This window comes from Thamnophis sirtalis, unplaced genomic scaffold (assembly GCF_051295495.1).
Source record: "Thamnophis sirtalis isolate CommonGarterSnake01/CBP01778 unplaced genomic scaffold, rThaSir2_p1.2 scaffold_6, whole genome shotgun sequence".
Classification (NCBI taxonomy): domain Eukaryota; kingdom Metazoa; phylum Chordata; class Lepidosauria; order Squamata; family Natricidae; genus Thamnophis; species Thamnophis sirtalis.
The window spans coordinates 39,298,911-39,322,649 of record NW_028261386.1 but is presented as its reverse complement, the minus strand read 5'-3'; the positions used below and the strand labels follow the sequence as shown (position 1 = coordinate 39,322,649).

General features: G+C 40.2%; 1 protein-coding gene across 1 annotated transcript in view; it reads left to right on the top strand.

Moving 5' to 3' along the window:
• TTC7A (tetratricopeptide repeat domain 7A) overlaps positions 1 to 23,320 on the top strand; it is a 156,986-nt gene extending 133,666 nt beyond the window's left edge. Inside the window, exon 20 of the mRNA XM_087717674.1 lies at positions 23,001 to 23,320. Within this exon, the coding sequence (XP_087573800.1) occupies positions 23,001 to 23,222 (222 nt within the window). The 3' untranslated portion in view covers positions 23,223 to 23,320. The remainder of the gene's footprint in view (positions 1 to 23,000) is intronic.
• The last annotated feature ends 419 nt before the right edge of the window (positions 23,321 to 23,739 follow it).

The window sequence follows — 23,739 nt, the reverse complement described above, 5'->3', positions numbered from 1 at the left end:
GAAAGGAAGGGACAGAAGGGGGAAAAAGGAGAAAAGAGTCCCAATGCTCATTGCCAGCTTCCAACAAGGAAATTCAATGGAGAAGCCAACAGGAAGTTGGAAGCCATTCCTGTGTCCGTTGATTTTTTGCCAGCTCGTGGTCATTCTCATCATTCTATTTCCAGAGATAAGGAAATATCTTTGAAATGATGGCAGGAAATGAAAAGATTATAATGAACCTGGAAAAAGAGCTAATTAGTCAAAAGTTGGTGAGCTGTTTTCTCATAACACAAGTTCTCTAGTTTGGACCAAATAGTGTAAGCATAGACTGATGACATTGTATTTTATTTATTTATCTAATTTATAAAGATTATATTATATGTTTGTTTTCTCCAATGAGTATGCCAAAACTGATCCTGAATCAAAATCAAACTTAGCATACTTTATGAAGCTAGTACTCCAATCACTGGGCTATCTTATTCATTATACAAGCTGTATCATTTGAATGCCTTTTACCTAAACTCCATCATGAAATATCTTCCTCTGGATGTTGATGATCTGGGAGTTTCCTGGTGAAATCACATATTGGAACACTTTGGAGAAATTTAGATTTTATTTTATTTATTTAATGCAATGCCTTACATTGTAAAGATGAAAAAAATGCCAAAAAGAAAGAACTTGATTTGAGGTGTGATTGTTGTTTTGGGTTATTGTTAGAAAACCGACCAAGCCTAGGTATCCTTTTGCAATTGCAGATTCTCCAGTTGGTCATTGACAGTTAGGTGTAAGAGATAAATTAACCAGCAATAGCCTAAATAATTTGCACTGCAGGCAGATACAGTATGATCCCTGATCTGATGTAGGTATGTGCATGGGTTTTTAAAGACGTGCATGTTATTGTGACATTTTTTAAAGACATGAAATATAAAATAACAACTGATTCTTTTATTAAGATCTCCTTCTCATATATTACCCAAAGGGAGTCCATTTTTAGTTTTCATATTATTTATTTAATGTATGGCATACAATGACAGGGAAGTCAACAAATGCGAACAATGCAGCCCTGACAGCCTAAATTACTAGTTCATTCTATCCGGCGCTTGCCTGCCTATCCTTGGTGTACCACAGGGAGTAGACTAGCTTACACCAGCTGATTAGCAGCACTTTGGTTCCGGGCTCCTCTGCCAGTCTTTACTCACCTTGTGTTACATGGCCGGCTTTCTCTCTCCATACACACATACACAGCTAGTTTTTTTCCCCACCGAAGTGGTACCCATTTATCTACTCACAATATTGCATGCTTTCGAACTGCTGGGTGAGCATGAGCTGGGTAGCAAGCAATGGAAGCTCACTCCATCTCATGGAGCTGGGCTCAAACTACCGGAGTGCAACCCATTTCTGGCCAGCAGTTCCAGCGTCATTAAGCCACTGTGCCACCACGTCCCCAATATTTCCTGTTGCCATGGTATATAGTAGGAAACTATTTTGTGATGGATGACCCTACAACAGGCTTCTCGCATTATCAAGATATGGCATGAAAGCTGCAATTTTAGTCACCTTGTGAGAACTGTTGGAGTAATCTCCCTCCTATCTTCTTAGCAGTTGCTTAAAAATTGTATGCCCTGAGGGAAGGTAAAGCACTGATTCATGATGAAGCCATCAGTCATACTAAAAAAAAAGTATTCTTACATTTGTTTTAATATTTGAAATGTGTGAAATGACATAGGATCCAAGAGATGGAAGGGAATATTCAGGTCATAAAATCCATCTTCTGATCCTTTCAGGAAACCAAATTCCAGCACGATGGATGTCTAGCCTCTACATGAACATACCCAGCAAATGGAAGCCATTGTGTTTCTAAATAATTGGATCCACTCCAGAATTGTTCAGTTTGAACTGTTCAGCTGACTGTGTTGCCTCCGTGCCTTGCTCTGGGTCATCACAGGAGGAGACAAAGAAGACAGTCCCTTACCTTACTAAGGTTCAGGGCTAGGTAGAACCAGGCTTGGTTTTCATCTAACAACCAGTGGGATTCAGTTAACAATGGCAATGGGGACAGCCAGGATTCCCATTGCTGAGCAATGCGATCATGTATCAACAACTGCAATGGAAATTCTGATTCCAGTTATTGTTGTTTAGCAAGGACTACCTGTGCTTCTTATCTGCCATCTTCTTTCGCCTTTTGCAGTCTAAATCTGGCAGTCCTACCGGGTAATATTTAAATTGGCACAGAAAAAACTGTAGCCAATAACTTTTGTGTTTTTGTTTGACAGAGCAGTCTCATTTTATTCCAGAGGTACATGTACATATGTCCCATTTCTGCACCAGATCTAAAGAAGAAAATGTTGAGTCATTCATATTTAGATTAGGAGGGATTCCTAATGAAATCTGTAAGTCCTTTCAATTTTAAACAAATATTCTTCCTTTTAGACTTCTTAGAAAAAAGGCAAATGGCCATAATAATTTTGCTCCATCTTAAACCCAACTCTTGCTACTGTCTAACTAGAAATACAGGGAAGTAGAGGATTCTTATGAGGATTATGGAATCTGCTAACCCTTATGGAAGATAAATGTTGTATCAATATGGAACAAGAAAGCCAAACAAAATAAAGCAATCGGATGTTTCAGCAGCATGTACAAGTATGTAATCTGAAACTTTTCTGCTGGCAACTGGGCAAAGGTTCTTACAGCATTGTGCCTATTTAACTGAGGACATTGGAAATTTGCCTTCAGATCTATAACCATGGTCCATAGCTATAGTTTTATGAGTCCAATGACACCCCAAAACCCATGTTACTGAAGTGCATCTATCAATCTCATATGAACATGTAGAAAAGGGTGCAGAGAGCCTTCCCTCCTTGAGACAGATAGGAACTATGGCCTGATGGCATTGGTTATCAATGCATCCCCCTATACCCTGGAATTTACTTCCAGCAGAGGTACATTTCGCCTTATTTCTCCTTCCATTTTGCAAGGCTATTAAGACCTTTTTATTATGCCCCCTTTGATTTTGAGAAGTTGTGGGCAACCATGATACTATATAATGCTATTGTCTGTTGCTTGGAGTCGCTGGGAGTTTTGTGAGGGAAGTTATATTACTTTCTTGCCTTTCTTGTTTTATTGTCCTACATTTCCTAGAGTAAGGGTATCAAACTTGTGACCTGCAGGCCAGATGCGTCACAACTTGTGAGTTTGACACCCATGTCCTAGAGGATCAGTTGACTGGTACAGTCTACATATAGTCTACAAATATAATTAGTTAATTAAGTAATTAATTGATTTTGGCATACAGAAGGCTATCCTTAATGCATTCTGTGTTGATATGCAGTTTATTGAATTCTTAGTTTCTAATATCCTAAGAAGGCCTCCCAAAATCTCTGTCTTTTGGAGACATTAGAATATAGAATAACAGCCTCAACCTCCGTGACACATTTGTATGGAAACTTATTTTAGTTCAGCATATTTTTATGTTGCATCACAAATGCACCACAGTGGTTCTTCACAGCACAGCAGGATGAGAAACTAGAAAACTGTTTCATAAGAATGAATAACTTATCAATTTTATTTATTTATGCCATGGTGCTTGTTTCTTCAGTCAACAGAATGTAACCTTCTCGGTGATGTTTCAGGGTCCAAGCCAAAGTCACACTTCTGCAGATGTTCTGCACTAAAATTAAGTTTTCTCAGCCTTGCACCCATTAATTGCAAAACTGATTGAGGTGTTCTGATGAATAGATCAATATAATACTCAGCAGCACATGTCCTACAGGTTTCCTGCTTCTGCAGTAGTGAAAATAGCTAAATAAATTAATCAAAGTCCTCATTAAATAGCAAAGGCTTACAGTCTTCCCTAGGGATCATTCAATGTAAACCAAGAGGTGAGATAAAGGTACAACACAGGGAATTTTTTTTACAGATTTTCTTGATCAGAAATTAGTACCAAACTGGATGTAATTTCTGAACATGCCACATAGTCCATGGAATCCATTCTTCATATAGATTCTTGAAGTTTTTATCTTTTCAAATAAGTTATTGTCCCCAAAATAGCACAGTACAAACCTGCAGTTTAACAAGCTGTATGCCTGCAAAAGTCACAAATTCTCTCCAAAGACTAGGCACATTGCACTGTGAACTAAAACAGGAACTCATTATATAATGATCAGTCTGTCTGAGTCCAACTCGCTTTATAGGATTATTGTTGTAGGGAAAATAGAAAGCAGGAGTATTAGGCATACTCACTGAGTTTATCTATCTAGAGAGGGAGAGAGAAATGGGGTAGGGGCAGAGTAAAAAATCTAATAATACTTTTAAAAGATTACAATTCTCAAGGCCCCTTGAAGAAATTTATGAAACCTAGTTTAAAACTTTACAGACAAATTTCCATATAAAAATTCTGAACTAGAGGATCTATTGTTTAGGCTTAATTATTTGCATAGAAGAGGGAAGTGATGGTTCAGTGGCTAAGATGCTGAGCTTGTCGATCAGAAAGGTTGGCAGTTTGGCGGTTCAAATCCCTAGCGTCGTGTAATGGAGTGAGCACCTGTTATTTGTTCCACCTTCTGCCAACCTAGCAGTTCAAAAGCATGTAAAAATGCAAGTAGAAAAATAGGAACCACCTTTGGTGGGAAGGTAACAGCGTTCCATGCACCTTCGGCATTTAATCATGCTGGCCACATGACCACGGAGACATCTTTGGACAGCGCTGGCTCTTCGGCTTTGAAACTGAGATGATCATCATCCCCTAGAGTCAGGAACGACTAGCACATATGTACGAGGGGAACCTTTACCTTTACTTGCATAGATATTGCCACATTAGGTCTGTACTAGTAGTCCTTGGCTTACCACCAGAATTTGGACCAGAATTTCCATTGCTAAGCAAGATGGTTGAGTTACACCCAATTGTATGACCTTTTTTGTGATGGTTTTGAAGCAAATCACTATGGTTATTAAATGAAACATGAGTCATTAAATAAATCTGGATCACCCCCCCCCCTTGACTTTGGTTGTTGAAAGACAGCTGAGAAGATCATAAATGGTTATTACATGACCTTGGGACATAAGTACATAATACATAAATTCTGCTAAGTGTCCGGATTCTGATCACATGACTGTGGGGGTTGCTGCTACGATGATAAATGCAAAGACTAATTGTAGGTCACTATTTTCTGTGTTGTTAAAACTTCGAACTGTCACTAAGAGATTGTAAGTCAAGGACTACCTGTACCAAATGGTAGAAAAGCCCTTCTCTGCAGATTTTTTCAGGGGATCAAAGTAGGTCATACTCTATGTTTTATTGCCTACCTGCACTGAGATGCCTGCAATGGCTTCGTGAGATGGGTTGTCTAATGTAGATCGTTAGTATTACAAAACTAGTAACTAGGCAATATCAAAGTGTCAAATAATAATAGAAAGCTATGGACAACGGCATAGTTCTTTTGCAAATGAGTTTCCAGAAATATGTACTACTCCAGTGGTGGGATTCAAAAGTTTTTACTACTGGTTCTGTGGGCATGGCTTGGTGGGTGTGGCAGGGGAAGGATACTGCAAAATCCCCATTTCCTCCCGATCAGCTGGGACTCAGGAGGCAGAGGATAGATGGAGGTGGGGGCAGTAGGAGGTGGTATTTACCGGTTCTCTGAACTACTCAAAATTCCCACTACCGGTTCTCCAGAACTGGTCAGAACCTGCTGAATATCACCTCTGTACTACTCCCCAAAATGAGCCCTAAATGCCTGCAGGAACAAGAAGAAAAATCTTGCATGCATTTTCAGGATCACAAAGGAAATTCCTCTTTCACAATATTTTCTATAGGCCTTATTGTTCCTTAAGTGCTTTCCTTTGCCAGTGACAGATATATACAACTGTTTGCATCTGTCTACAAAAGTAAATTATGTAGATGGAATTAAAATATTAAGTGTAACACATCATAATTTATATGAAGTGTGGTAGGAGAATGATAATAAAGCATTTTCTTTGTTTCTCTATCATTGTTTAATATCCTCAGAATACAGAGAGCAATTTAGGGCTATGGCTAACTTACTCAGCAGCCCAGCTTTCTCATACCACTAACAGCTTTTCAGAGTGTCAGCATGTGTGCCTACTTTAATATGGTCTATTATTCGTGAACAAATACATAATAATACTATAAACTGCTACTATAAATCACTTCTATATTCACTCATACATTCAGAGGCTTGCCTCCCTCGTTGTTTTTCCTCTCATCCAGGAAAATGCTTCTAAAAGGTGTGTGAGAGAGAAAGATTGAGACTGTTCAGTTCCATTTAATGATTCAATAACAAATCATTTCAATCGTTTGTCTTCTTATGGAGGGCAGATGGAATGCCAGCTAAATAGACTGTATCATGGAGTGATACCCTTAGACCAGTGTTTCTCAACCTTGGCTACTTGAAGATGTCTGGACTTCAACTCCCAGAATTCTCCAGCCAGCGAAGTTGAAGTCCAGACACCTTCAAGTGGCCAAGGTTGAAAAACACTGCCTTAGACGTTCTTCTGTGGTTTGATTGCCAGCTAGAATGAATTTATAACCAGAAAAGTAAAAAAAAAAAAGGGGGGGGGGAATTGGCATAGCAAAAGTATCTGTACCAAAACCATACTTTTTATGTCCTTTTGAAGATATAATTCCAGCAAAAACATGCAATAGATTCAGTCCTGGTTTTTGTCTTGATTAATTCAAAATAATAGTAACTTTTTCTTAGGTCATCACCACTGACTTTTTGTACATACGTCTGTCTCAGGGGTGGGTTTCAGGCGGTTCGCGGCGGTCCCCGCGAACCGGTTGGTCGGCGAACCCAGAAGTAAGTAACTTCCGGGAACGCCGAAGGGTCCACCCACCCGCCCGCGTTTCTTACCCGGTTTTGACGAGTTCTGCGCTTCCACGCATGCGCAGGACGCATACAGCGCCTGCGTGATCCTCCAGGAGCAGCTGGAGCATCGCACAGACACTAGTACGCATGCGTGCACTGCGCGCGTGCACGAGGACGCCGCCGGCCCCGTTCCAACCAAGCCGGTTGGAACGGGGCGAGAAACCCACCCCTGGTCTGTCTGATGCTAAAGGGTTCTGAATGCTTCCACCTTTTCTTTGCTTGATCTACTCAGTAAGATATCTGAATGACTACCAGCTTTATCATCTCTATCTGTATGAACTATTGTAAATGAATTCACTTCAATAGCAGCATGTAATTATGTTTCTGTGATTTTTAAATAAATCAAGCTCATTCAGGGGTCCCATTATAATAGTTTCTTGATAATCACTTCATATAAAATTCTGTATTATTGAAACTACACACTAAAATAAATGCAGAAATTCAACAGGATCACTTGATAACGTGTCCTGAAGTCATGCTCATGATTTGTTAGGCACCATCAGACACCTGCTGAGGCCCCACTTCTTAAGAACTTCTACCAAATCCTTGAGCCATATGCTTTCTTCTTTCTGATCATTAAAAGATAAGTAGATTATTTACTGCCTTTGAGCAGATGTAGATAATATTCAGAGGAAGCAATAAATAAATGCTTAAGAAGTAAGCCTTGGGGTTCTTGAAAATCTGAATGTGCCAGTGACTGATATTTTGTTCTGCATTCCCTGAAGCTTTGCCACAAGCTATAAGTTGCCAATCCTTAGCAAGGTAATATATCAGAAATAATCAGCATCACTGTCAATATTAGTAATGTCAGCATTGCTCTCAATAACTGAGATATTTTGCCTTCTCCAGCATTTTTTGTCATACCGCTGGGGAAGGGGGGGGGGCAATAGTTAATTTTTTTTTCAGGTTTGCATGGATGCTTCCCTTAATTCTTTGCACATGATCCCATATGACACAGCTTATTCCCAGAACACATTCATCAGGCTTTCCTGAGCACTAGTTTCTCCCCTGAGCCTCTGCACCATCTAATGTAGAATGCACCATTCTACATTTAGACAAGAAAAACAAAATGCACAGGTACAGTATAGATGGGACCTTCCTCAATAGTAGTAACTGTGAGAGGGATCTTGGAGTCCTAGTGGACAACCATTTAAATATGAGCCAGCAGTGTGCAGCAGCTGCCAAAAAAGCCAACATAGTTCTAAGCTACATAAACAGAGGGATAGAATCAAGATCATGTTAAGTGTTAATACCACTTTATAATGCCTTGGTAAGGCCACACTTGGAATGCTGCATTCAGTTTTGATCACCACGATGTAGAAAAGCTGTGGAGACTCTAGAAAGAGTGCAGAGAAGAGCAACAAAGATGATTAGGGGACTGGAGACTAAAACATGAAGAACGGTTGCAGGAACTGGGTATGTCTAGTTTAATAGAAAGAAGGACTAGGGGAGGCATGATAGCAGTTTTACAATATCTCAGGGGTTGCCACAAAGAAGTGGGAGTCAAACTATTCTCCAAGGCACCTGAGGGTAGAACAAGAAGCAATGGGTGGAAACTAATCAAGGAGAGAATCAACTTAGTACTGTAGAGAAATTTCCTGACAGTTAGAACAATTAATCAGTGGAACAGCTTGCTTCCAGAAGTTGTGAAGGCCCCAACACTGGAAGCCTTTAAGAAGATGTTGGATAGCCATTTGTCTGAAATGGTATAGAGTTTCCTGCCTAGGCAGGGGGTGGACTAGAAGACCTCCAAGGTTCCTTCCAACTCTGCTATTGTATTGTATTGTATTGTATTGCTCCTAGGTTGAGACTTCTATGCCTCACCTGCTCCATGGATTACTGCTGCAGGCATATGGCATATGCAGCAGCAGCAGACATCATCAGGCTCTGGCTATGGCTAGGAAGAAGAAAGACAGTCAGTGTGAAATCAGACCATCTCTTTTCCTGTCTCACAGGAGAAGGAACAAAGGCTTGTTGGGAAGACTTCCTTGTGTTCACATTGGTCTGAGATGTGCCATTGGTTTAGGGTGAAAGAATCTTAGCTCCCCAAAACATAGGAGGGTCTTTATCATTTGGGTATCTCTATTCCACATCACCATATATCAAAAAGAAGCATATGTGGAACCCTCCAAAACATATCCATTTTAAAATTGGATGTGTTTAAAGTTGTGGCGTGCTGAAGGAAAGTTGCCAGCTTCTAGACAGCATCTTCTGTATTTCCTTCTGAGGTTGTAACCCAGAAAAAGTCCTTTCATATAACTGGAGAGGAAGGACATAAAGTTTCTCTTCCTCCCCTTTGTTTCCCAAGACTATTATCCACTCCATTGCCTGAAGGTAAATTAGGGGTAGAGTTCCAGATCACCTATAGGAAAAGTGGACAAAGGCAAGGAATAGAATAGAACAGAACAGAACCGAATAGAATAGACAGCCTAGCCAATAACTGCATCTCAGAATATGAGTGTACATGTAGTTACCATTCTAAACTGCAAGTAGTACCTCCTATGTCAGTGACGGCGAACCATTGCGGGACCGAGTCCCCAAACCAGAACACATGTGTGTGCATATGCACATGCATACCGGAGCTCCAGAGACCCAAAGACAGGCTGGCCAGTACATGCCTGGTCTTTGGGTTTCCAGCGTACATATGCATGCCAACCAGCTGGTCTTCGCACCCACCGGAGCACCGGAGACCAGAAGACTAAGTGATTGGCATGGGCATGCGCACTTGCCAACTGGTCTTCGGATTTCCGGAATGCACAAAGACCAGCTGGCCAGTGTGCATGTGTGCGCCAGAAACCAGAAAAGCAGCTGGCGACGGCACGTGTGCCCACTGAGAGGGCTCTGCATGCCACCTCTGGCACGTGTGCCATTGGTTCACCATCACAACCCTATGTCTTTGACATCCTCGATGGCAGTTGAGCTGCAGTGTTTCTGCTTAGTTAAATCCCAAAGACCAGAACCAGAATTCCAAGAATGTTTGTTTCCAATTTCCCAGGGTGTATGAAGGGAAAAAAAAACCTCCAGTGTTGACCCAATGTTATTTAAACAGATTTTATTTAAAATCTGGGCCAGAAGTAGCTTTTCTCAGATACCACTTAAGGGATAAAACCATTATACCATAGGTAAAGGATCTATGTAAGTGTGTGCATTGTATATCCATACACTGTGAAAATTGTAGGGCCTCTTTTAATATTCAGCAGAAGTTATGGGAATGGCTTTTCTTAGACTTTATCACTTCAGGTTGCAGGTACACAGTTTTTGTTTGTGTAAACTTTCCCCAGGGTAATGGAGATGGGGGCAGTGAGTATTTATACAAAGTCATTGGAAAGCATGTGGTATAGTGGTTTAACGCTTGAACATCATTGGGAATCTCAGGTTCAAATCCATCCTCAGTCTTGGAAGCTCTCAGTGTTTTGGGCCAGTCTCTCCTATCTTATTCTAACCTATCTTGCAAAACTATGGTGGGAATACCGGAAATTTAGTTATACAATACATTATTAAACTTTGGCATTTGCTACTGTGAGATGAGTTGCTGGTTAATAGCTTTACAGCCCTCTCTAAGCAGTTTACAGAGTCAGCATTTTGCCCCCAACAATCTGGATCCTCATTTTACCCACCTTGGAAGGATGGAAAGCTGAGTTAAGCTTGAGCCAGTGAGATTTAAACTGCCGAACTGCAGCTAGCAGTCAGCTGAAATAGCCTGCAGTGCTGCATTCTAACCACTGCACCACCTCAGCACCTATAGATGATGATGATGATGATACCTAGGATGCTGGCAGCAACCCGTATCAACCATCAGCACCAATCAGTAATATTTGTGATACATTTTTAAATGTTCAGTTGACTGAGTGCCATGTTTAATGAATAAAAGAGATAATAATAACAACAACTGATAGAGATGGCATGGGTACGGTGGCTGGTGGATGAATGCAGGTTTTATCAGAGTCTCTGTGATAATTGTCTGCATCTTGGCTGGAGAATCCTGGGAGTTGAACCCCATACATCTTAAACTTGCCAAGTTTGAAAACACTGCTGTAGGTGGTAAAAAAACAACACTTACTATTTTAGACATCTAAAGAATGACTATAGCTGAATGATATAGAATGGTCTTTGCAGACAGATCTCTTGGATTCAGGGGGAAGAATTAAAGTGATATGGTGGGGCGGGTGATGGGAAATATTTCTGGGATTTTGTAGAACCACCCATGTTTAGCGTAGTGAGTACTAAACTAAATGAATAAATATTCTTTCCTGGAATTAAGGCAAACTGCTTTAATCTGTACATGGCCTTAAACTGCCTGTCCTTAATTAAACTGCTTGCCTTTTGAAAATATAACCCCATATTTCGTACATCCTGTATTATGCCAAGAGGATTGGATAAAATTGCTCCATTATGTTAGACATTAATGCTATTTACATAAAACAATCACATATTCTGTGAATGTTTAACTGAATTATAGTAGCCTTTGCCTTCACAGCATGATGTGTTCATTTTAGCTGTACCCAGAGGACTATGTGTATATACATGCCCTGTTCAATGTTTGAACACTTCTTAATTTTCTACACACAACAAATGACACTTAAGGATGTAATTCTATTTTACTATACAGTGACTGAGATGTTGCAAATTGTAGGTCTAGAATGTGACATTTGATCAGTTCTGTCATTTGATCAGTGATGGTATTTGGCCAGTAGTGGTCACCGATCCAGATCTTTGCTTGATATTACAGTTTTGGAGAGATTGATATGTATGTGATATGACATTCATCATTTGTAATTTTGTAGAAAACTGCACACAGGTATTGTCTTGATTCTTTGTTGTAAACCACCAACAAATTCACTGAACCCCAGACAAGGGAAATACACACCTGTATACTCTACTGTAAATAGGTAAATAAATTTATGCTGCAGCTCTCTAACATCAAAATGCTTTAGACTGTTTTGTATTCACCCAAGCAAGGTATCTTTAATATTTATAAGGAAATTTAAATTCTCTGTCTTAGTTATAAAATTATATTTTCCCACTCTCATTCTTTCTCTTTTAACTGTGTAATAAACAATACCATAAAGCCATTTATAATACAGTAATATCTTGTGATTCATTCAAGGTTATGATTTATGAAACACTTCAGGTTAGAGAAGGTTAAAAGTCTGCTCCTAGAGTTTGGAGAAATAGGTCTGGAGGCTTAAACATTCTTGCTTACATTCTTCTGCATTTTCTAATACTAGCTACAGTAGAAAGGTTGGTCCTAAGGATCTGTCTGACTGTACATTATATGGCAGTTGTTATTAATTATATATGAAAGAAATAAGACTAGAAAGTTGCAAGAAAATAAGTTCCTTCGCCTCATGTGGTTAGCTTTATTTTGCACAGGTGACATAATGAATAACTGCAGAATATAAACCATCAGGAGTAGCCACTTCTGAACAGTGTAAAGTTGGGAGGCTATGAGTGATGTGTGTGTGTGTGTGTGTGTGTATGTGTGTGTGTGTGTGTGTGTGTGTGTGTGTGTAAGAGAGAGAGGGAGGGAGGGAGAGAGAGAGGGAGAGAGAGAGACACCAGAAGTGGGTTGGTAATTTTTTCACTATCGGTTTGGGCGCGCACGTGATGCTTCTGGGCATGTGCAGAAGCGTCCAGGCAGGCAGGCGGAGTCTCCAACCACCGCTACTAGTGGTTCAGCTGATAGAGGCCGAACCAGCAGAACCCACTTCTGAGAGAGACCCATATAATATCCTAGTGTTAGGTACTGTTGAGATAAACAGTGTGATAATAAGTTTCCCTCTAGTTTATCACAACTTTGTTATAGATAATAGTGGTAATAGTGATGATAAAAATATTGACACACTGAAAATCAAAGTACCAAATTCCAGCATCCTATACAGTTAAGCCCCATAATGGACAAGGAATACTCTGGACTGGAGAACTAGTAGCTACACCAACCACCAGGAGGCAGTACCATTTTCTATTAAATCTGTCTTTAATAATTGACCAGACCTCATTTTGTGAGAAAACCACATATTGTCAAAAATACAAATACTGTATATTTCCAGCATAAGATAGTAACATGATCTTGGACTTCTCTGATCAATGGGAACTCTATAAGTTCACAGGCAAACACCTTTCATTTGCTATCTGTTCTTTGGAAATGCCAGAAATTAAACATGAGATCATCTTGTTTTATCTCGAACAGCAGTCCCCAACCTTTCATGCTCCATGGACCGACCGGGGGGGGGGGGGAGAGAGATGATTCCCACGTGTACCTGCCACTTGTGCAAATAGAGTTTTGCTCACTCACCTGCCACTTAAGTTGTCAAGTTCCCAAAGGATCACAGACCAGTTCAATCCACAGACTGGGAGTTTGGGACCCGTGATCTAGAAGCAATCTAATTGATTTTTTTCTCATATATCACACAAATTGGTTGATAAGATTTGCACCATTCTAGCCTTGATTGGGCATGAAGCCAGCTGGGTGACTAGGGCCAGTCACTTTCTCTCAGTTCTAGGAAGGAGACAATGTCAAACCACTTCTGAAAAACCTTGCCAGGAAACCAGTAGTGCTGATTATATTTCTGTGGTTGTCTACCAGCCAGCTTTCCTGGGAAGAAATTCATTTCCCTAAAACTAAGGTATCTTGTGGAAACCTGCTGGCCAAACTGAATGAGTACAGCTTATCCATGATTATATATATATAAACTTGTAAAATGTGATCTGCAGAAGAGACAGCTATTTGGGCCTTTGTTCAAGTATTTAATGTGGGTGGATTATGGCATCATGCTCTTCTCTTGCAAATAGTGTCTGCTGGAGTTGCAGCCTTGACCTGGTTAGGGGGGGGGAATCAAGAAAACACTGTGCCTGGTGCATTTTAAATACTGGGACAAAGCATCTGCTGCTTGCTTTTCCATTTCCTTTTAGGTCTCAGTGAAAGCATTACCGCCTGCAAAGTGTTCCATGCAGCCTGCTGTTATGCTTTGAGTAAGTTTGGAAGAAAGAATAGAAGAAAGAAAATATATCCAATTTATTTTTCTCTTCTACCCCTTGCCCGACTTGCCCTAAGTTTCTACTCTTGAGTTTATCTGAGGCCTCCCTACAAAGACATCAGGGCCTCCCAGTTTCTGAAAGGATATTTAAGGGCCTGCCTTTTTTACCAGTAAATGTTTGATCATGTTTAAGGTGAAACACATTAACAGCCAGTCTGTTGACTTGGTGAAAGACAGCGGGAATGTCAGGTTTTCGTCCATAGCTTTTGTGCTATAGATAGAACGTTTTCTTAGATTCTTAGAATAAGCAGTGGGGGGAAAAATCTGGGTCTCACTAAGTCTAAACCTGTTAGTAAAACATTTAACTCCCTTCTTTCCTCTTGCTTCTTTTACATTTTTCTGTTCAGCCTTTAGATCTTCTGATACTCTGATCCGAAGAAAAGATCAAAAATAAATGTTTCTGCTGGGGAATGTCTCTCCTCTGCCTTTGGGCCACAGGAGTATAATTAACAGGTATAATGAGGGAGATGGATTTCTCCAAGTCTTGGAAAAATATTGTAAACGATTCACATCTGCATGCATCCTACATCCCAGGTTATAAGAACCTGGGCCAGTATTATGAGTCAATATGGAGATGTCCCAAGACCCAGATTAACTACTTAGCTATTGCCAAACCCTGAAGCCTCTGGTGCTCTGACCTCTGTGAGAAAATAAAGATGATCAGGAGAATGAAAAAGAGTACCAACGGTAGCCTGTATAGTTCTTGCCCTCTCTTGTTGGCCATATGATTGGGTCAGTGGTGGGTTCCGGACCCTACCCAGTGGCGGGGTTAGGGTTAGTTGCACTGGGGCCAGGCTTCCACCACATGAATGTGCGTAGCACGCATGCACACATGCACAGCATGCACATGCATACTTACTGTCTGCGATGCTCTGCGACACCTCCAGCTGCTTGATGGAGCATCGCGCAGGTGCTGTATGCTCTGTGCGCATGCACAGAAGCCCCGAAGAGCTCAAATACCAGTAAGGAGCAGGGGCGGATGGGTGGGCCCTCCAGAGCACTGTACTGGAATGGTATGCGGTGCCCCTGGCAGGCACCGGTATGCCCGTACCGAGGCATACCAGTTGTAATCCACCACTGGATAGGGTCCAGAAGAAGACAGCAAAACAATGAAAACAATAACAAGTTTGATATACCCTCTTAAGGCCTGGGAGGAATGATTTCAGAAAGGATCTTATCTTAAGGCTTTCTAGAATTAGAACTGATACTGATACTGATAGGAAAACCAGTGGATTATAACACTCCTCACAATTTAAAAGAGATGGTCATCACTGTCTCTTTCATTTGTAGGAACACATCTATGGCATCTTACATAAGGGTTGAATGAAGAGTAATGTCTCTAACGTTCAAATTTGCCAACAATTGGCAGTATTGACATGCTAGAAGGTCTGATATCTTCTTTAGCCTTTGTCCTCCTACTTTTTGTGGTGAGAAGCTCTTAACAGAAAAAGTTGTGATGCAATGGAAGCTTGCTGTGAATACTCATCAGTGCCCTTTAAGCAATGTTCCATGATTAAATTTTTGACTGAAAAAGTTCCTGGAACTAAAATTTAAATGGTTTAAATGGATATTTTAATGGTGACGATGGTGAATGTATATTTTTTATAGTGGATTAAGAAGTTGATGTAAATACTATGTTCTTTGCATAGTCAAGAAATGTAAATATGATGAACTGTGATGTGCTGACTAGTAGGATGAAGAACAAAGGGGCCTATCTGTGGTGGCAATTGACAGGATTCACATAAGAAAGATAGATGAACTCATTAAGGACAATCAGCAGATCCCTCAAAGGGACATTGCTGTCAAGCTTGGAATTTCACAGGAACATGCAAGTCACATTGTTGATGTTCTTCAATATTAGAAAGTTTGTGCAAGACGGGTTCCTCACAAGCAGATAGCAGAGATGGAATTCAAGAATTGAAATTTGCCAACAATACTCATGCTATAAGAATGTAGGAGAGGAATTTTTCATGACATTCTGACAGCTCGGCATAGCTTTATCCATGGAGTAAAAATAAAAAAACCTTCAAAAGTCAGGTTTCACCAGGAAAAGCCATAATTACAATTTGGGGATATGCAAATGATGTTATTTACATGGATTTCCTTGAACCTGGCTCCACTATGAAGTCATAACATTACAATGGAGCATTCAACCTTTGAAACAATGACTCACCAGCATTCACAAGAAGGAACATTTGCCACAAGCTATATCTCACATCTGACAAGTCACCCAGAGGCAATTGTGGAGTTGGATCTCACCATCTCACCCCATACAATAAATAGTCCAGTCTTGTTGCCATATGACTTTCACCTTTTTTCAAAATTTAAGGATTCCTCTCCTACATTCTTGTAGCATGACTTTTGTTGGCAACTTTCAATTCTTCTTGGGCGTTGGCTTGATTCAGTGAAAGGGTTGAAGAGACAAGGCTTTTTTTAAACGAAAACTTTAGGAAGCTTGTCCATCATTAGTAGAAGTTTGTAGTAAATTATATTTATTATGCGGAGAAGTAAATACAGACAATGAAAGAGCTTCTTTCTAGGATTATTTTCAGATTTCATTTATTAAAGGATCCCTCTTTAAACTAATATTAAGGACCTGGAGGCTTACGTTTTATTCAAACCTTGTATAACCTTTGGCATTTATTTTTTTATTACATTTATAATATTTTATTATGTCAGCTTTTCTTTAGTCCAAACTCCTCACCAATATGATAATAAACGTAATTCCCAACCTTCCAAGATAAAGATGTTTCATTTTTCCCAAGGTAATTAGATCAGGGACTTGAGAAAGTGTTCTAGAATGTTCCGATACATTTACATTTTTATAATATAAAAGACAAATATAATTACATTCATGTGTAGGATGTCATTTCATATTTCGCTCTTGACAGGCTGTTCTCAGAAAGGTTCAAATAGCCTTTCAGATATATTTAGGATTAATATTTCTTGCTTTAAAAAACCTTCCTCAAAGACACTGCATTAATTACTGTTTGAGGAATAGAAGGAGGAAAGATGTTGAGCGTGTTTTTTTTTTGAGTCAGTGGTGCCAAAAATCTAAAAAGCCTTTCCTTAGATAAAGACATTCCACTACTTCACTGCTGCCTCTCCTCAAGCATCAGAAAACTGTTTCAGAAAGCTCTCTGTAAGTGGATGGCATTCTCTCATACTGCTTTGTTGACATTTTATTTCCATTGGTTGCCATGCAGTTAATACTGATTAATGAATAGTTTGAAGCTCTTTGATTTGAAATGCTGTATTCACTTTCAGTATCTTACCATGCCTTTGAAATAGCACTGAAATGCTCAATTAAATAAGAAACGATAAATATTACCAAAGAGGTGCAAATGATCGTTGTCAGAGAGGAACAAAGGAAAAAGAGCTTTGGCTTGGGGATCAAATGGGAGAATTCCACACTGGAGGAGGCTGGTGGATTGATGGCAGATTCCACTTCCCCACCTCTTGCTCTCTGCTTTCCACTCATCCATCTTTTGTGTTATCACATTGATGCATTAGGTACGTGGTGGCTCAGTGGCTAAGATGGTGAGCTCAGAAAGTTCGGCGGTTCGAATCCCTAGCGCCACGTAACGGGGTCACGTTACTTGTCCCAGCTTCTGTAAAAATGCAAGTAGAAAAATAGGAACCACCTTTGGTGGGAAGGTAACAGCGCTCCATGCGCCGTCGCCATTTAGTCATGCCGGCTGCATGACCATAAATAAAAATAAATAAATAAAGCATCCAGCATTCGTTAGCATGTAGATCCATTGTACCATTCTGTAGAATAGTAGTTCAATAAAATGCGCAGGAAAATAAATTGCAAATTAAATATACAAGACTGTGAGTTTTTCACAGCATTTTATAAGATCAAACAAAATGAGAAGGAAACTTTTCTGATACTGAAGCTTTCTAGCCTTTGTTTATTTAAAACTAGGGCATCCATTTGTATATCACTGAAAAGTAGACAACATGGAATTTGGGGTCATCTGTGGCAACTTGTTGCCAGGACAACTCCATGGGCTTAGGGCTGGTTCTTACCTTTTTTGGCATCTTCGGCGTAGTCATATTCTGACACTTCCTATGCTTTGGCTCATCTTCCAATTTTATTAGGAATTTCAAAAAAACAATCTTCTTTCTTTTATTTTCTTTGAGTCTTTGAAGTGTATACTTAAGATTTTCAGCTCTGGACAATGTGTTTTTTTCCTCGGATATTTTCAACCTATTTACAGTGAATCACAGAAATTCTAATTACATTGCTGTCATATGGCAACTATTCTGCAAAATTATATTTAACCCTCGAGCGGGTGTTCTGGCATACAATGTGTGCTGTTTTCACTTTTCCAAGTATAACTTTGATAAATAAATAGTCCCACAATCCGTTCACTTAGGATCTTCCCGTCAGACTTTTGTTTCGCTTCAGTAATATTATCAGCTTCCTGAAGTCCATAAATGTAAACATAATTTCTTTTTCATGACTTGCAATGCCTGGTTAGTGATTGTTCACGACCACTCAAATGGCCTTGTGGGTGTTTTTGAAAAGCGTAAAAATTCTAAAGCAATAGGCAAAGATTATCAGATTTTATATGCATATTGAGTATCTTGGAAGTCTGTTTAATTTTAGTGCCCCCTAAAATTTGGCACACTGCCTAGATTGGACACTGCGTAGGTTGCTTAGGCCTAGAACCAGCCCTGCATGTGATTAACAAGTAGAAAATAGCATTATCTGGGTTTTAAAAAATACATTTTTCATACAGAGATCTAATTTGTTTATGACATTTGTGATCCTGTTGGTTTAGGGAGCTATAAAGGGAAATAGATAGAGGTGGTATTCAGATTTAAACAGATGCTTCAAGTTTAGAGGCAACACATCTCTCTGTGCCTGGTATAGTCAGCAGTGGAAAAGGGTGCTTGTCCTTATTATGGGATGTTTCTGAGATCAGAATGCCAAATTAGATGGGCCTTTTTGTCTCATCCACCGAGCAGGGTTCTTATGCTTTTACCAACAGTGGGAAATTCTTTCTTACCCTGACATATAATTGAGTGAAAAGATGTGGAAAGAAAAAAAATCTTAAAAGCCCCAGGGTTTTCAAAAGCCTCATGACTGATTTTGATTTCTATATTGATTTGAGGAAAATACTTCATTTACCAAAACAAAAGGGAATAGCAGTTTTACTTTCTCTTGAAATGGCAATAGGGTGGTGCGGTTATTACACACACACACACACACGTTTCTAATGTTCCCTCAATCTCTGCAGATTTTATGAAATTATTCATGCACCTTAACAAGAAGTGTTTCTATGGAAACTGAGAAACTGAACTTTCATTAGGAAACCTACGAGAGAGAGAGAGAGAGAGAGAGAGAGAGAGAGAGAGAGAGAGAGAGAGAGAGAGAGAGAGAGAGAGAGAGAGAGAGAGAGAGAGAGAGAGAGAGAGAGAGAGAGAGAGAGAGAGAGAGAGAGACCAACTAAAAATATAAATTGCCTTCTGCAGGAGGATGCATGAATATTCTTGTTGCTCCCTCCACACACACACACACACACACCTTTCCATTCTGCATCGTGGGCAGATCCCAGCTGGACTATACACAGCAATAACATGGAGGCATTGTTTACCACTTGCCAGACTCTGTAGGGAGATGTAAAATTCTGCCAGAGCTTCGCAGCTCTCAAGGGGAGATTTCTTCAGGGAAACAGAGCGTTCAGTGCTGTGTGTCATACTAGCTTTCCAGAGTCAAAAATACATAGCTCTTTTTTTTTTTTTTTTGAGGTGGGGTGGGAGTTGTCCTGAGACTGTGATTCTTCATCCAATCCAGACAGATCTGAGGCTGTTGCTTTTTCATATAAATGTCCCCTCCCATGTCAGCCTCCGCTTGAAGAAGCATTGGGTGAGATGAAGGAAGTACCAATGTAATGCTGCCTGACTCCTCATCCGTAGCATAGCAGCTGGCACCCCTCTCCCACCCCATTTCTGAATCTCAGAGCAGCTGGATCTATGGGCAGGATCATCCCCTTGGCGTGCCCACTCCCACTTCAAGGGAATGTGACTGGCTTGGGACCAAAATTCATGACGACGTGCGTCCTGAACTTTCTTTGTTTTGAAATCGTCTGTTGAGCCCCTCTTCCTCATTTTTCCTTAACAAAAGTAAAATATGGAAAAAAGCAATGACACACACAAAGAGAAAAAATAAGAAGAGGTGTTTGAGGGGTCGAACATGACCTCCATTATAAAGTAGAAGTAGTATTTGACTTATGACCACAATTGAGTCCAACGTTTCTGTTGCTAAGTGAGACAGTTAAGTGAGTTTTGCCCCATTTTTGCGACTTTTCTTGCCACCCTTGTTAAGTGAATACTGCAGTTGTTAGGTTATCACCCAGCTATTGTGAATCTGGCTTCCCCGTTGATTTTGCATGACTCAAAAGGTGATCACATATCCTGGGACACTGCAACTGTCATGAATTAGTTGCCAAGTATCTGATCATGTGACCATGGGGATGCTGCAACGGCCATAATTGTAAAAACAATTATAAGTCACCTTTTTCAATGCCATTGTAACTTTGAATGGTCACTAAACTGTTGTAAATCAAGGACTACCTATAGACAACGGGTGTCAAATCAAGGTCCACAGGCCCATGGGGCCAGCCTTGAAATATCAAAAGACTGGCCCATGGCCCGTTTTTGGCCTCCCCAGCCTTCAACAGCACTTTGCCAGCCAAAAACGGGCCACCCGGAGGCCCCACAGAGCCTTCACATGGTCTATTTTGGCTGGCAGGGTGCTGCAGCAGGCGTCTGTCCTGTCTCCCCCCCCTACCCCCCCCCAGCCTGTGGAGGAGACTACAATGCTGATCCAGCCCTCGAAGAAATCTAGTTTGACACCCCCGCTGTAAACTTCATTTTTCCTAGGCACCTTGAGAAAGACCCAGATTTGTTCTGGTTTTTACTTGTTCCTTCATTTTATTGTTAACTAGACAATCAGTGACCCATTGACTAATTATTCCAGAGATGTTTCCTGCAGATTAAACTGCAGAACAGAATGACATGAGACAGACAAAAAAGCAGTGGGTGCAACTTCCAACTTCTCACGAGCTTCCCCATTGAGGTTCCATGTGGAAAGTTGGCAGGGAACATTGGAAATGATGATCATGCAGCCACTACTGTCTGTGGCAGCTTGGCAGTCACAACTTTCTCAATTTCGGTCCCAGAGGAGCAAAAAGTCCAGACTTTGGACGCATTCTTTAAGTGATGCATCGTTTTGCCCAATTGAAAATTACAGACAAAGCGGAGTATTTTAGTAGCATATAAATGCTACAATCTGTAGTCACGCTTGTTGTTTCCTATATAAGTAGTCCTTAACAGCCACAATTGAGCCCAAAATTCCTGTTGCTAAGTGAGGCATTTGTTAAGTGAGTTTTGCCCCATTTTATGACCTTTCTTGCCCTAGTTGATAATGAATCACTGCAGTCGATAAGTTAGTAATACCGTTGTTAAGTGAATTTGACTTCCCCATTGATTTTGCTTGTCAAAAGGTTGCAAAAGGTGGTCATGTGCCCTTGAGACACAGCAACGGTCGTAAGTATGAACCAATTGCCAAGCATCTGAATTTTGATCTCATGATCATGGGGAGACTACAAAGGTTGTAAGTGTGAAAAATGGGCATTAATGGTCACTTTTTTCAGTGTGTTGTAAATTTGAACTGTCACTAAATGAACCATCATAAGTTGAGGACTACCTGTATAAATACAGTGCGATGAATTGTTGTTCATGATTATTCCAAATCTATTGGAAGTAAACATCTTTGACAGACAAGTTATCCAACTCACAGCAACTGGGCTAGAACCAGCATCTGGCATCGTTGGCAGTGGGCAGAACCATCACTACTGCCAGCTTGGTCTAGGACAGGGGTGTCAAACTCATGTCATCACAGAGGTGTCAAGTGATGCATTATGACTTTTCCCCCTTCGCTCAACTGGCTGTGGACATGGCCAGCGGGTGACGCATCTGGCCCACGGGCCATGAGTTTGACAGTCCTGGCCTAGGCTAAGAGCAGTTGTAGTACAAGAGTAAGGGGAAACTCTTTAGAATTCAGAATATTTTGTTTTGTTAAAAGATAAAGATGATAACAAAAAAGAAGTTGTCTTTCTCTTGGTCAACCTAAGAGAGACTTTGGTATTTTGGTATCTTTCTGTCAGTCAAGGCCTTCAAGTGTTGAAATCAAACCTGTGTATCAACCTTCACAAGTCTATGCATCAGTTTCCTCATATACATTGTGGGAATGCTTGTTATAATACATTATGGAAGATAATAATCTTGGCATTGGTTTTTCTTAATGCACCTGGAAGCTACTGGGTTGGGGAATACTGGTTTTATTCTTCAGAGCTAGAATATATTTCAGTCTCAAGAGTACAACAATGCAATGCTTTTCACTGCTGTGAATGTTCCAAAAGCAAAATGTTCCATAAGCTTGGGGGATGTTCCTATAAGACACTTTTTGTCCAATGCACCATCTGTGTTCTTATGGCCCAAATCAACATCAAGTACCAAGACGTGGTGAAATGACTGGAGAATTTTTCAGCATTTCTAGACATTCCATTGCTGAACCGAGAGTTCTTAAAAGTATCAAGGGAGAATTGGAATGAAAATTGAGGAATTGGAGCTCACTAACGAAGGAAAAAATATCAGGCTACAAGTTAAAGGATACGCTGCTTTTGTTTAAGGAAATCATTCGGAATAACTTATAATTACACTTGGACTCTGTATTTGAGAACAAAGGCTATATATAGCTTGGTAGTATAGCTCATAGCATCCAGGTTTAGTTCCTGGACTCGCCAAATCAGTCTGAAAAAGATTCTGGGTGAAATCCAAGAAAGAGCTACCATAATTTGCCAGCAAAATTCTGGGCAACCACAGTAATTATAGTTTCTTATGTTACTTCACTGCCATCTAGTGGTTGTCAAGATTTTTGCAAGTCTACATAGATACTGCTACTCTGACAGAGACTTTGACAATACGGAATATTAGCCTGCCTCAGTATCTTCTTATTCTCCTGTTTTTATCCATCAAACAATTAAGTTTTGTTGTGATTAACACTGAGTTACTTTTCCTTTGGCAGGGACTGGTACTCAACAAGCTTGGGCGAAGAGATTTGGCTCAGAAGGTTCTTCAGGATGCAGTCCAGATACAGAGTACCAGCCACAAAGCCTGGAACAGCCTTGGAGAAGTCCTTCATGCTCAGGGCAAAAATGAAGCTGCCGTTGAGTGCTTTCTGACTGCTTTGGACCTTGAATCCAGCAGCCCTATAATTCCATTTACAGTTATTCCAAGGGAATTGTGAATGTTTAGTATTAACTCATCAAATGTGTTATGTGGAGAGGTTTAGATGATAAGCAGTCAGTTTACAGGTGTGTGTGTGTGTGAGTGTCTTTGTGTGTGTGTGTGTGTGTGTGAATAAGAAAAGCTTTATTCATGGTAATGATTCTGTTTCAAGAATATCACATTTTAAGCTGATTCAGTACCAGATTCTAGCTTAGTTCATACGTAGCATTAAGCTATAACATATCTGTTCGGTTGGGTTATTTTGTTTTGCTCTGAAGACTATTTTGGATCTCCCATTTGAGATATCAGTTAGTCAGACTTCCAAGAGGAGGTCTCATTGCATTTTTTAAAGATTTATAGATTTTTGGAAATATATGATTTAAAAAGGATGAGAATGTCAGGTGGACACATTCTTCATTCCTTGCCTTAAATTACTGTGGCATTGGATATAAAAATAAAATAAAATTGGAGAAAACAATAGGCATTTCCAGAATACTGATAGAAGAGAATATTTGTAGCTCAGGGTTGAACTGTGG